The 14857-nt window shown below is 34.7% G+C and overlaps 1 protein-coding gene across 1 annotated transcript; it reads right to left on the bottom strand.

The window, feature by feature from the left end:
* Nucleotides 1-6813: 6813 nt before the first annotated feature.
* LHW (transcription factor-like protein) lies at nucleotides 6814-14084 on the bottom strand. The gene is made up of 10 exons (XM_021422225.2): nucleotides 13418-14084; nucleotides 12085-12297; nucleotides 11891-11972; nucleotides 11588-11629; nucleotides 11452-11511; nucleotides 9364-11115; nucleotides 9156-9257; nucleotides 8679-8792; nucleotides 8457-8582; nucleotides 6814-7702 (listed from the first exon to the last, which is right to left on the bottom strand). The coding sequence occupies exons 1-10, from the start codon at nucleotides 13510-13512 to the stop codon at nucleotides 7523-7525; spliced, it is 2766 nt and encodes a 921-aa protein (XP_021277900.1). The 5' UTR covers nucleotides 13513-14084; the 3' UTR covers nucleotides 6814-7522.
* Between the last annotated feature and the right edge of the window lie 773 nt (nucleotides 14085-14857).

Here is a 14857-nt window from a genome sequence, read left to right as displayed (position 1 = left end):
GCCAAGAAGAATACGCCTTTAGAGAGGCGACACGTGAGCCTCTATTTATAAGGAAACAAAGCATCTAGCAGTGGTCAGTAAAGTATATTATTTCAATTCCAAGTCATAAATATTGCTGACCTTTTTATTTTTGTACGGTAAAGTACAAAGAAACTTCATGAAGACAAAAGGCGTCGAAAAAGTGGTTTGTCTAGCTGAGCTGACCCATTTGAGTGCAATATGGCTCTGGATGGATGCTGTTAACCATTCCCACACCGCCACCCCACTTGACCCTAGGTCCCCATTTCCCAGTGTTAGATTTCTCCTTGGCAAACAACCTTGCATGCATATTTTGAGCCTAGGTATTTGTGATGGTGATAGCCTAAGGCACTAAGCTAGTCAAGTGGAGAAAGCAATGTGAACTGTAACCCATGCCTCCGTGGCTCGAAACTAACTACTACTGGACTACTAGAATGAACCTGAGTTCAGTCATTTCTGAATCTTTCTTGATAGTTAAAATGGAGATCTAGAGAGAGATGTACAAAGGAGAAGTCACCGTCGTTGCAGTTGTCCCGACCACAAAAAAAAAAAAAAACCCTTTATCAATTCAATCTTGGTTACAAATAGTTTTGCTACAAATTAAAGTTTCGTTTTCAGTAATTGGATTAATTTGTTCGATGTTTTTTGTATAGACCTAATTAATTGGTATCACTACAAGGTATGAAGATGTAAAGTAGCGTGGTAAATGGTGACGCATGGCGGGCAAGGGCTAGACATGCGCAAGGGTAAGGTCGGAGATCTCAACCAAACCTCTTGCTTAGATCAGATTGGAAGATTCAGACACTCATTTTAATTTATTTAGGCAAACTTGGACCAAGAAAGATATTAGCTCCATTCAATTTTTAGGCAAGGCCAGGACAAAGCATTTTAAAGTCACGGCTTGCCCTTACCCTAATTAATGATTTGTAATAATATTTAAACTAAACTTCTTTTATACGGTACAACCAAATTTGTACACTTTTTTCCGTATGCATTCAGCGTGCATACGCACAGTCCAATCTTATCCCAAACTTGCTCTTCCTCCTATATTCTTGGATGCCTAGTCTGCACCACATCATTTCAGAAATTAGAGCTTGAGTTTTCATTTTATAAGTCCTTTCAATCTCTGGACCAGACGAACAAAGTGAAAGTTATAAAAAGAGATCACTCGTTAATATGATTCAAAATTCTTATACATCAACTTATTAAGAAGGGGATGCAAGGGGACAATACTGCTCAGATGAAACAAAAGGAAAACAATGAAAAATTGTGGGCTTTTCCATCATTAGGAGGGTGAAGGCTTTTTTATCTATGTACAGCTACCTTTGTTGAATGTCACTTTATTACCGTTAACATTTGATCATGTTCATTGTTTCTTTATTAGAACATTACTTCCTTTCAATGATATACCTACCCTTATTTGCACTCACTCATGCTCATGTCTCTTTTAATTTTTACACCAATTAACTTTAATTCTTTATTAAAAAATTATATTTTCATTATTTGTTTCTATTTTATATTATTTATTTAATTATTACTCTTTTTCTGTTTCAAATCGATTTTTTTTAGATTTCAAAAATTATAGTCTACTTTCTTTTTGAAACACCCGCAACTTTTAATTTTTTCTATATACCACTTTAATTTTTTACATTAATATTATAACAAATTTAAAATTGTAATTTAGAAAACACTAAGACAAAGTGTACATATATATATGCTACTATATACCACTTTAATTTTCTTGCTCCATAGCTTGATTTGATATGCTACTACAAGTCTTTTACATTAAGACTTACTATGACATGCAAGCTATACTAAGTTAATAACTCATTTTTCAATAAATAAAATAAAATACAAATTTTGACTTGGCAGAATCAGAACACCAGGACCTTTAGGTATGGGTCCTTAATTAATCTCTTTTTAGAAGCGCTTGCATTAACGGCGAGTCGTCATCCATGGCACGTTTCCTTACACCTTCATTTGGATTTGCTTGGCAGTTTATAGTTTCCGCATCCTATACTTAATTTTCACAAAATCCTATACCAATGTATATATGAGCTCTCTCAAACTCTTTTATCTGCCTAGAAATTATCGAGACAAATCTAAGCCGGTTGGTGCCAAATCTAAAAACGATACTGAGGGCTTGATTGATGCCTAAAACCTTGCTAGACTTGTCATTGACAAAAAGAATTCAAGAAGAAATAACATAGAACCCAAAAAAGAAAAGAAAAGGTATAAAAGTCTATAAATAATAACGTAATATTATATATTTTAAATCACTCAGGTGTGTTTGGATCGCGAAATGAAGTAGATATTTCATAAAAATAAAATAAAAGATGAATAACTATTATACAGTTTGGTTCATAAGAATAGAATAAGACAGATATTGTTATTATGAATTATTCCAATATTTAGTTGTTAGAAATAATTTTAGGAATAGTTAAAGAACAAATGATAAATGATAAAATTACCTTTTATTATAATTTTTAATTTTTATTTTCTTTTCTTTCTTCTCATCAACCGATTACGGAGGATTACACTTAAACATTTGATTTATTAGTTGGTAAATGACCTCTTACCTAAAGAGTAAAGTTTTAATTTTTTTTTTCAATTAAAAAAAAATCACTGAAAAATGGACGGAGGACTGTCACAGTTGTATCTATGACTAGATTACAACTGAATTTGGTCAAAAAGCACCGGATCTGGCATTTTCAAAGTTAGATCTACTTTGGAAGCGCTAGATCCGACACTTCTACAACCCAATTTGGCAAGGAAGAGCTATATTAGTGCTTCCTGTAACCTAGTCCAGTCGTGGAGGCATCAATTCTGCACATCGCTATTGTCACCCGTCGCCCTTTGCAATCCTCTGCGAGGAAGTTTAGTGAAAAAAGGAGGGAGGCAATTGGGTAGAAAAAGAATGAAATTTTGAAAAATGAATATAAATGTATATATAATATGATAATTTTTAAAATTATTAAAAAATATTTTTGTCGATTAATATTTTTAATCTATTCTTTGCCTCACCAAATACTCATTGTCTATGGGGAGTTGGTAATGGTTATTCCGTCATCTTTCTGAAGCAAATAAAGTTTTAAAAAAATAAATGTACCAAACCTATTAAATATATACTAATTAAACGAGTATATGAACAAGAAGATATCATTTATTAGTTTTGAGTTCTTCAATTATAACAAATTATGTGATAAAAAAAATCTTAACTACTTAACTATTTATAAATTGATAATAAAGAATAAAATTTAATAGAATAGTTAGTTTTTGATCTGATGAATATTTATACTAAGTTATTTTTCTATACTAATTTATTGTTTTTTATGGATGTGCAAATTTAGTATTAGTTATTGATAAAAAGTATTAACTACTACTAGAAAATCTTAATTCAATAATATTTTTATAAAAAAAATCAATAATATTTTCAAATTGTTCTACAACAAATGTAAGATCCATCCATAAATTGCGAAACCCACACCTATATAAAAGTAGTGATTAAAAATGTATTGAAAACTAATCAAGGTGAGCGAGACCAATTTGATTCTTACATTAGAATATTAAATTAATTACTATTATAATATTTTTATTTTATTTTTGAAAATTACAAAATAAAAATAAAAATTGTAATAACTAATAAAAATATTTAAGTTATGATTTTTCCCAACAAAATATACAAATTTTATCAATTAATACTTTTGCACTAGTTATGTCATCTAATATAAGCAACAACTAATATTCACAAATTTTTGTATTAATTAATATAAAATGTGAGGTGATAAAGTTTGAAAAAAAATATATATATATATATAAAGAGGCATAAATGCCCATAATTGTAGTTCATGTTCTTTAATGCATGTCGTTACATTGTTTGAAAAAAACAACAAAGTCTTATTAAGTTGTTTAAATTAAAGCATTCCCCCTTTTTTTTTTTGGTTTTTTGATGGTAAAAATGTAAGAATTTTAGTTTATTCAACATCTCCAGCGAATGGTATGATGGCATCAATATACTATCCAACTTCTTTTGCCTTGGCAATAGTTAGCATGCAAATTCAAGATAAAGGTTCAAAGCATTCACAATACATGCCGCTTCTGACAAAAGAAACTTGATTTACAGCCACTCATTTATGAGAATTGAGAATATGCCTTAACTCTTTTTCACAAATACGTACAACCCGACATCTTTACCTCAATATCAATGCCTTCCAGATTTTTTGTTATTTCTCACGAGTGCATCTCAAATGCATAAGGCTATCCCACACAAGATACAAATTAATTTATGCTAGCTGCTAGAACTAAACTATTGATATAGGAAATTAAAATTAGGATATCATGAGAATTGGTAAGCCATTTGAGCATCTCTTTGTCCTTAACAATCGAATCCCTGTGGAGCGTCGTCCAAACCTTTGAATGAACTTGTGCTTTCTGTCTACATATTCTTTGCTATCTTCCCCAGTTCCCTTCCTGCTTTTCGAACTACCGTGCAGGGAAACAGATAAAATCTGGTAATGTTCCCAAATCGATATCTATAGCATTAATCTACGATTGTCCATCTACTGCTGGCAGCTTTAATTTATTTATTGATGGATCACACAACCGCCAATGCCTTTGGACATGAAGAATATGCACATCTAGTTGCATATGTTCTTGCTTGGTGATCTAGTTTCATTCTTCAATTTCTTGGGGGAATAACATATATGTACATATAGGTTTAAAGCAACAAGTTTTTCATTGCTTCCAGCTTGCTCATGAAATTGGAACCCCTGATATGGTATATGATTCGACGTTGGAGTTTTTGTAACTTGCAAGTTTACATAATATTCTAGTATTGTTCTTAGTTATTTTTTGATAGTTAGCAAAGATCAATTTGCGAAAGTTGTACAGAAAGAATTGATGTTGTTTTGTTTTGTTTTGTACTTTTAGAGATTTGAAGATGATAGGAAAGAAAGAAAAAAGAAAAGGGAGAGAGCAAAGAAGAAAGAGAGAAGGTACGTGAATGAAACTGATGATGAATGATCAAATGCTGAATGGAAATGGGGATGACGTACAAAAGCCTGAGAGGACACTAATGCTCGCAACCTTTATTTGGGGAAGGTTCCAAGTCTCAAATTGTGGGATTCAAAGTTGAACTAATGCAGGAAAGATGATTTAAGATATCCTAAATCAATACGACAAGAATGATGTTAAGGTTTTTATGAGGCAAAACCAATGCCAAATGCACAAGACCATCACCAAAGAATGCTCGAAGAGGAGGAGAATGGTTGTCACAAAGGGAATACACTGAGCAAAACAAGGGGAGATCAATGAGTGTCATTTTCCTCCATCATAGAATATATAATACCCACATAAATATTTTATGCAATTTTTTTACTAAAAAGTGTAGTTGACGATTCTCTAATGCAACATAAAACTTTTAGCGAAAAGTGATTATGCAACAATAAAGTGTTGCAAAATGCTGCAAATACTAGTATTATAAATGTATTTGCAATACTTTTTTAAGTCAACATAATACTTTTTATGATGCAAAAGGGATAGCTTTTGCAGCATTGTTAAAATTTACAAAAAAAATTTTCACAAGATAAAGTTGCTTATAATGCAATAATTATATTGATTTAACAAATAATTTCTAAAGTATATTTTAATACTAATACTACTCTCTGATTCATTAACTGAAGCTGTTACAGGCAAACTTTATGCAGATTTGAATGTAAGAGCTCATCATATGTTACTTTATAATCATATTTGTGGGATAAAGACATATTATATACACGTACATGATACATATATGTATCCCTTCATGTTAAAGCCCAACGCAGTACTAAGCAGACCACTTAAAGCCTTTGGAAATGAAAATAAATAAATATATTTTCATCTAATTGAATGTCTTCTTTTAAAGTTTTAATTTAATGTCTACCAATTACACATTTTTTTTAATTTAAAGCCTTTGCAAAGCATATGTTTATTAACTCCTCAATGAAGTTTCTTTTGTATTATTATTATTTTTGACCTCTAGAAAGTCTTTTTTCTCTCTCTAATTGTATTTGGCCCCAGTTGAGGAGAGAAAAACAATAAAAAAAAATTAAACCAAACAAGTCCTTAATTTTTGCGTCCTAAAAAATAAAAGTATCATTAGTTCATACTTCGTACATTTCCATTTTCACCATAATTTTAGAATACTAGAATCTAGACTATGCATAATGCAAAAATCCGAACCATAAGATTTAAATCTTGCATTAATAGATCAACAAAATATTGTAGTTTTATACTATTATAATATAAGCCCTGATGTCACAACATAAAAACGCGCAGCACATGTTTCAATATGTTTATGTACATGCAAGGAAACTGCGGCCTAACACTTTAAGCCTAGTTCTGTTGGGTTAGGCTGACAGTAGCCATAGTTTAGGCTTCAATAGAGAATTTAATCCCCCCACTCGCCAACCATCCAAATTGTGTGCAGGTAATGCAATTGGCCTTCGGCTTAGCATTTAAAGCCTTCGAAGTTGGCCTATTTCGGCTTAGCGTTTAGCATTATGATTGAACAAGATATAAGCCCTGGGACTGCAAATAATCAATACCCATCCTGCGGTCATGCCTAGATACAACTTTGAAGGGATGCATCGGGAGCTCCCCCATAGCAAGTTGATTGAGATGGAAAGTTCCTCGCCAGTTGTCAACATATCGCAATGCCCAGAATAGATGGCAATTCTTTAAGCTTACAACACTTGATGGCATTTGCCTATCGTTGCTAAGTTTACATGAGAAAGACTTGGATTCACAGGATCCAGAGGCACCAACATTCCAACTCTATTAAACCATACAGATCAATCAGAAATGCATATATTGTTGCTGAGATTACATGAGAAGACTTTGATTCACAAGATCCAGAGGCCCCAACATTCCAACTCTATTAAACCATACAGATCAATCAGAAATGCATATATTAGCAGAAAGTGAACATTCCAGCACTGCCACAACATATAGAACATTCCTAACCCAAGAAAAAATCCAGGGCAGGGGTTGAGAAAAAAAAAAGAAGAAAATAAAATGCAGTCCCTTTCCTGGTAGCAAAACTCCTCACCCCCTTCATCTCATAATCCATATCCCAGTCCTCTATGCATTTGAGTACCATAAAACACCTGAACTGTTGTACTACCCACCCTTAAGCCTACAGGATTATCCATCAAAGTAGAATTCAACAAAGTCCAAATATCTAAGGAGCCTTTTCTTTTTCCTGAATGGTCCCTCGAGACTGATTCTTTTTCTGTTTCCTCTGAAGGTACATGATAGGAACCTCAGATGTTCAAAACAGGCCATTTGAAAGATTTTGACAAGCTTGCACTACCTAAACAAATACCCCTCTCTAAAACAAGGTCAGTCATGTGGGAACGTTAGTCAGGGTCAGACCCACCAAAGTCCATAGACTGTATGTTAGTCATGGCAAGCAAGCTACTCGCTCTTAACATATCTAAACCAGGAAGCCAAGCAGCAAGGTGGTTCATTGTAAACTACTAGCCCTGCCAGTTGCAGGTATAGAGGCAGCTTGGGGAAAAGAGTGCTGAACCATCATATTATTGCTATCAAAAGCATTGGCCGATGATGTGCTGCCCTTAACAGCTTGCTCTAGAAGACGAACAAGTGACATAAATATCTCCACTCTTGTAACGTCCCTGTTTGCCTGTGCAGGAAACTTAAGTCAAATAACTTGCATAAAAACGCACCAAACATGCAATTTAAGGAAATAGGTTACCGTATGTTGTTGTGCAAAGAAGAAACAAATCAAAATGAAGATTACAAATAGAACTTCTTCATAATCAAAATGCTAGCTAGATACAAATTACTTTGTTAACATCTTACCATAATCTAATTATTTTTTATAGAGTGTATGTCCCAACTTATTAATATCTTGATGCATTGCTTTCCTTCCTGATCAATGGCAAAAAAACGAACCTAGACTACAGATGAACCAAATACATGCCCTCAATACTATAAAAGTTTCTTCTTAATGCCTGTTTTCTCGGAACCACTTTGAATATTTTCTTTGATGACATTGTTTTAAGTTCATTCACAGAAAGGTATCTCAAAAGATGTAGTTATCCTTATGCTTATAGATGTGATATTTAACTAGTCTATTAAAAACCAGTAATTAAAATGTCTCTAGAAAGTCTTAGTATCCTAGCAAATATGGCTACAATCTTCTCATTAATCCTCTGCTTAATAACTGCTGTGTAGAAATGTAATTAGACAGCATAATATTTCTCCAAACCATCTCCTATTACTAGTCTATGTTGTGTAACACCAAAAAAAGATTAGGCACATGGAACTCATATTGCTTTTTCCATGACATAACAATAGAGAAAAAATCTATTGGAAAGATCGCCCAAAACAAATATCTACTGATAAAAGTTCGAGGACACTTGACAGGATCTTACCTCCACTGCAAAACGTGCCCAGATCTTGTCATTCCTAGTTTCCATGACTCCCTTCAAGATGGTCAATCCCAATCCCCTGATTAAGTCAGCTATCTCCAAAAAGAAACCCCGTTCTTCACAAAGCATCTGTCACAAGACATAAATGCAATGCAGTCATACACAGGGAACAAGAAAGATAAATTATCTCTAAGCCAACATCAGACACAAGTATAGAGTCACAACCTCCACAAGCATCTGACGAGGTGGATTCAGATCCTCAACCACAATAGGGCAGATCATAGATTGTGACCCGACCTCAAATGCCCATGTTGCCCCTCCCTCAAAGTTTTCTTTTATCTGCAAACTCAAACAAGAGTAACATCTTAGCATTAAAGAGATTCTTGTTTTAAATTTTCTAAGAAAAGGAACAAAACATCAAGAGTGACATCTATTCAAACATCTCAGAGTCTAAGTTTCAATGCAATGATTGCGCAAAATGTCAATGTGCTATTTAAATATGCACATAAAAGAATTGCTTCTACTTCTGATTGATACTCAAAATAAGCTTTGCATCCTGTTTACACATCTGACATAGCAGCTGCAAAGCACAGCACCTGGCAAATCTTTTGCCACAACCAATTAGAGCAAGATTTGGTATATACTTCTTGTACGGTTGGATAAATAGAGAAATTAGTTAATAAGAATAAGCACTTTCCGTACCTTAGACTCTCCCGTTTGTTTTAGCTTGTCTGCATGCTTTGTTACACTTTGCAAGAAAAGCATATGCTTGATGGTCCTTTCTAGCAGAGCATCTATGCTACACTGTTAAATTACACAAAAGGATGGACATTAGAGACAATATTTACTAGAATAAAGCACACTAGCAAAGAATGATGTAGGTATATCAAGAGGTTAAAATATGCAATACTTTTGCTCCATTTGGTACAATTTCCCTCAACTCTTTCACTCGATCTTGGATCATCTGGCGATCTTTTGGCCTGGGTCGAGGGTTCTCTCCAGGTTTTAGCCTTTTGCGATTTGGTTTGGTCATGTCATCATTTCTCTTGGAATATGCAGTTGAGACACTGCTATCATGCCTTGAGTTATGACCCTGCTCAACCCAAGAACTGATTTCAGACCCATACATAGAAGTAGTTTGAGAACAAGTCCCAGCATCATCCTTGCTACAGCCAGATCGATAAGAACTGGATGGAAATGTTCCTCCTTTCAACAAAGACTTAGGAAGGCCACCAAGCAACACCCCTTGCGCTTGGTTGGAAATACTAACCTGGCCAAAGGTGGGAGAACTACTAGGAACATAGGAGTTACTGAACCTTGTCAACGCTTTCCTGCAGGACACATCATCATCTGATATCTGCTTGGCAGCAGATTGTGCACTAGAGACCACAGCATCCAAAAGATGATCTGTACCAACCCCAGAACAAATACCCCGGTCTGATACCCCTTCGTTAGCTGAAAATAAATCAGAAAACACATTCTGCATATCCCTAAATATTGAAGTATCCTTAACCAGATTTTGCATCTTCAAATCTGGTCCCTCAGCAAGCACATGATTCCACTTCCCATTAAGTAATTTACTCTTTAAATCTGCCCCCAACACATCAAACAAGTCATCCCCTGATGGAGGCTGGACATTCAAGGATCTAGTACCCAAACCTTCAGTTTCATGCTTCAGGCAATTATGAATAGCACTGGGGAGTTGCTCGCTAAAAGGCATGGCATCTTCAGCATGAAGCAATGGAATACTAAGTGCTTGAAACAAATCATTATCCACAGTTTCTTTCTTTGGAACCAAATCAGCTTGAGTGCATTTAGAATCCTCAGAATCATGTCCTTGATTAGAAACTCCTGAAAGCATACGAGTATTATTTAATTGATTAGCCAGAATGGATAAAGGAACCTCCATTCTAGATGAACCAACTTTCTGAACCCCACTCCCTGCCAGTTGCGTGCAAGAGGAAGTAACATCTTCTAGTTTCTGCAAGATGGGAACAATGCCTGGAATTGATTTTGGTTTCATTTGAGTATTTGATGCACTAATGCTGTCGGTAGCATGATTTTGCAGACCAGCATCTGACAAAATCTGTTGCTCCATTGATTTTATGCTGCTATGACTGGCAATTGATTGACCAATCATAGGCTGACAATTGAATCCAGACTGTGAGTTGCAAAAAGAAACTTGAGGTTTCAGCCACAAAGTTGGGTTTGAGGGAATCACTTCAGCACCAACAACTCCACAGTCCATTTGACTTTTAAAAATTAGGTTTGGCTTAATCTCTGGACAGATTTTTGATTCACAGTGATCATCATGAGATTTATCCAAAGTCTGGGTCAGACCAGGTAATTGGGATGTTGAAGCAGTACCCCGTGAATTTTCTTGAATCTGTTTAATCAGAGAAGGTGATTGACCAATAACCCTTGAAGCCTGAGATGAGTTGCTTTGTTGGTTACAGCCTTCAGTTACTGACGTCATGGAATTTGTAGACCTATAAATTCCAGCCGAATCCATTGAAATGGGCTTTCCTAAAGAAATGGGAATCCCAATTTTCTCCACACATTCATTTGTTCCATAGCTGTTAGAGAGAAGAGCTCCAGGGATGCATCCCAAATGCAGAATTAAACTCTTCACATCATTCACAAATCCCATGTTCTCCAAAATCTGAAGGAAGAACAGGTAAATAGTAAACCTTCAAGGCAATTAACATACTTTCAACTTTATTAAAAATTCAAGCATACATAGGAAGGAGCAAAATCAGAGAATAACTGCTGCATTGCTAGTAATATCCCATTGTAGAGGAATATTTAAGTCCCTCGTCAACAATATATAAACAGAACTGCAAAACAATGATTTTGCTTTGCTTAGCCTCAGATATGACACTATGTTGTATTATATGAACCCTAAATATAACATCATCTAAGTCTATGAAAATGAACAGACAGACGCATACGGAATAGTTCTCCCACATCTCAGAATAACTGAATAAAAATTACTTACAGATGTGAAAGAACCAAGTTGAACAACACCATGAGGAAGAACAGGAATAACTGAAACAGTCTGCAATAGATAGAAGTCCAATAATGAAGCAGAGAGATAATAACCAAATAATAAGCAAGAGTAGAAGTTATCAAACCTGCATGCCAGCTGAAAATTGGAGATGCACCTCATTTAGAACCTAGAAGCATCCAAAAAAACTTTAAGTCATATTAAGTTCTGTTACTTTAACAACAACCACCACCTCTACCCTTTCCTAAAAAGAACATTCATGGGAGAACATTTCATCTATTCACATTAGTTCCCATCTACAGCTCATAACCATTAGTCAGAGTTCATGTAGAATCAGGCATTCATCATATACAGTACAATCAGCATGCTTCTTGATTAAGACAGAACTCTCTGTAGTAGCTGTTGTCAGAAGCTATAATTTGTAACATACCTCTGGGGGGTGGGTATCTGTGATGCAATTGTTCGCAAGAATCCACTGATGATTTCCAGTAAATGCAGCTCGGCCAACTAAGCTGAAAAACAACAGCAAGCAATGTCTAACATATTTGAGTAAAACAAGGAAAAGAACTTGAAAATATAATATTAATTGGGAAACGGAAAATTGGAAAATGGAGAAAAGCATACCCTTGACCTACTATATTAATGCGATTATTCATCATTTTGTTAATCAGCAAATGGACTTTATCCCATGGTTGACTCCCAAGCTGAGAGGAAATCTCTGAACCCCAGTCTCCCTCCCACTCTCCAAATGGCAATTCACGGTTCTCAACTCCAGCAATGCATGGAGGGACAGCTGACAGTGTGGGTTCATAGTAACATTCCTCCCAAATTAGTAACCTGCAAAGTGTAAAATACATTGTTAAGACAAAGGAAAGCAAAAAGTCTTTCTTTTTTATGGAGAAGTCAATAATCATTTAAATCTTAACAGACTCTTCTCAGGCAAATAATGCCAAAAGTTTAGCCATGACTCCCCAAATGTGCTTTTGATAAATCAAAAGCGACAACCGGAAAGGACAACCGGAAATAAAGGTACATAGTAGGTTGTATTCTGAGAAATCTCATCCTATTGGAGGTAATAAATTTTTCTTAAAAGGAAAAAAGTGAATCGTCCAAGTTCTAATATTGTTTCTTCTCTCTACATTTTCTCCAGCAGCCAAACAGACCATGACAAAAAGCAATAGCAGATTCTACTCACCTACTGATAAAAATAGCAATTTTGCTTTATTTAAAAAAATGCAAAAATAAGGCCACAGAATCAAACAAAGCAAAGCAAAATTCTGAATCAATGGATTTTTCAGCAGTAGACCGGTCCAATACAAAGAGGGGTTTCTTGTCAAACTTAAATACAAATCTACTTTTCACTAAGATTCTTAAAGACAAAACAGAATAAACCAAAACATAAATGTCCAAAAACAGAAAAGAAAAGCGGCAACAGATTACGAATCAAAAAAAAATTACAAGATAACAGTAGCCAATCAGACTTTAACATGTCTAAAAGCAAGTTTTCCACCTCAAGAGACCAAAAAACAGTATTACCCAGGAAAGACTTTCATCTATGTTGGATCCCCTCTGTTTGGTTGCCAAGAAAATAATTAAAAAAAGTTCGCTTTTTTAACCCCATCAAGAGAAAAAAAAGAATACTATAAATTCAGGCTAAAGAGCTAGATTCTAAAGATAGAATCCAACCCCAGAAATAAGGACGGAAAAAAAAGAAAAAACTAAAAATATTTCGTTTCCACTTTGTTGGCAAAATCAAAGAGACAAACATACGTCAGATTAAGTGAAGCTTCAGTTCACTCGAGAAACCAGGACCAAAGCAAAAACATGCAGAGCACTATTACAAAACACCAACTTTCTCTTCTTTTTCCTTCATTTTTCTCCACAACCAAACAATCCCAGGAAAAAGAAGAAGAAGAAGTAAACAAAACAAAATAGAAACAAAAATAAAAGAACTTACTTAGTATTCTGGCAGCCGATCTTCCAAAAAACAGCATAACACCACTGACTCACCCCACAAAGTGACTTCAAAGCTTCTTTCAACAAAGCGCCCATAGCTCTTCTCCTTTTCCGTTCTTCTCAAATATATATCAATCAACAAAAGTATATATGTTGTAGGCAAAGCAACCAACAAAAACAACTCAGAATGCAATCTTTAGACTTAATATCCCAGATTCATAAGGAAACAAAATAAAGCAGCAAAGCTAACTTCCTCTGCAAGAGCCTCTACCAGCCTGCTTCGTTCTCAACCCACCACTTCTTTTTCTTTCTGGATCCAAGTTCCCTGCTATCATCCTCCTGCAACCTCTCCCCATGAACCCTTTTTTTACCTTTAACAAAAACTACTAACAAAGAAAAAAGCTTTTATTTTTCTCCTAGATGATGCCACAAGCTTCAAGCTTGAAGATAGCCAAAATTTGCTCCATTTTTTTTTCACTTACAAAAAACAGCACAAGAAAAGCCCCACAAAAATTGACAGAAACAACGAATAAGTTGAGAGGGATTTTGGGAGTTCTTTGTTTTATTTTTATGTCACTGTTTCGAGTTGAAACTTGGAAGAGCTTTCTTTTTCTCAGTTTTGTGAGTGTTCACTTTCAGGTTTTTTCCCTTCTCTCTTTCCTTTGTTTATCTTCTCTTCTGCTATAGTGCGCCACATATAACTCAAGATTGGTTAGTCTTTAGAAATAGGCAGGGAGTTTAGCTGAAATTACTGGAGATGCCACTGATGGAAGGATATTAGTTTTGAGTTTTGTCGGGTTCTGACGTTTAGGATAAATTATTAAATTGAATTTCCGGAAAAATAAAAATTAAAAAAAAAAAAAGGGAAAAAGAAAACAGAGAGAAAAAAAAAAAAGGAAAAGAAAAGGTGTTTTGTTTGTTTATTTAGTCAGAGATGTAGGTGAGTCTGAGTAGAGAGAGATGAGACAGTTGAGTGCGGGTTGCTGCGTGCGATGACGTCAAGCTCGTCTTAATGCCCTTCTTGTTTAAAGAGAATTACCAAAATGCCAAAGAAAATAAGTAATTTTTGTGCTTTTTTTTTTTAAGCAAATCATATGTAAAATAGAATAATTATAAAAATATATATATATACATCTAGATAGCTTACCAGGGATTAGGGTTGAAATGTGATGAGAAGGGTGGAGCACTATGATGACACTGTTCATATGCCTTTTGATTTCAGGGAGTGGGACCCCTGGGGTCTATGTAATGTGCTTATGATGAATGATTAAAAAGTTTGGGAAAAAGCACATGACAAAAAGAATTTGACTCTTGTTTCCATTATTATTACCTCTCTTATCCCTTTTCTTTTCATTTCATTCTCTTATTTTTCTTTTTTCATAATCCTCGCCTCCTCTCCCTTGGGAGATTCATCCCAAAATAAGAATATGGGAGTTTAATG

The sequence above is a fragment of the Theobroma umbraticum genome, unplaced genomic scaffold (genome assembly GCF_002168275.2).
Source record: "Theobroma umbraticum cultivar Fairchild unplaced genomic scaffold, ASM216827v3 scaffold_95.0, whole genome shotgun sequence".
NCBI lineage: Eukaryota > Viridiplantae > Streptophyta > Magnoliopsida > Malvales > Malvaceae > Theobroma > Theobroma umbraticum.
Note: the sequence above shows the minus strand (reverse complement) of the source record. Positions and strands in the feature narration are given on the sequence as shown.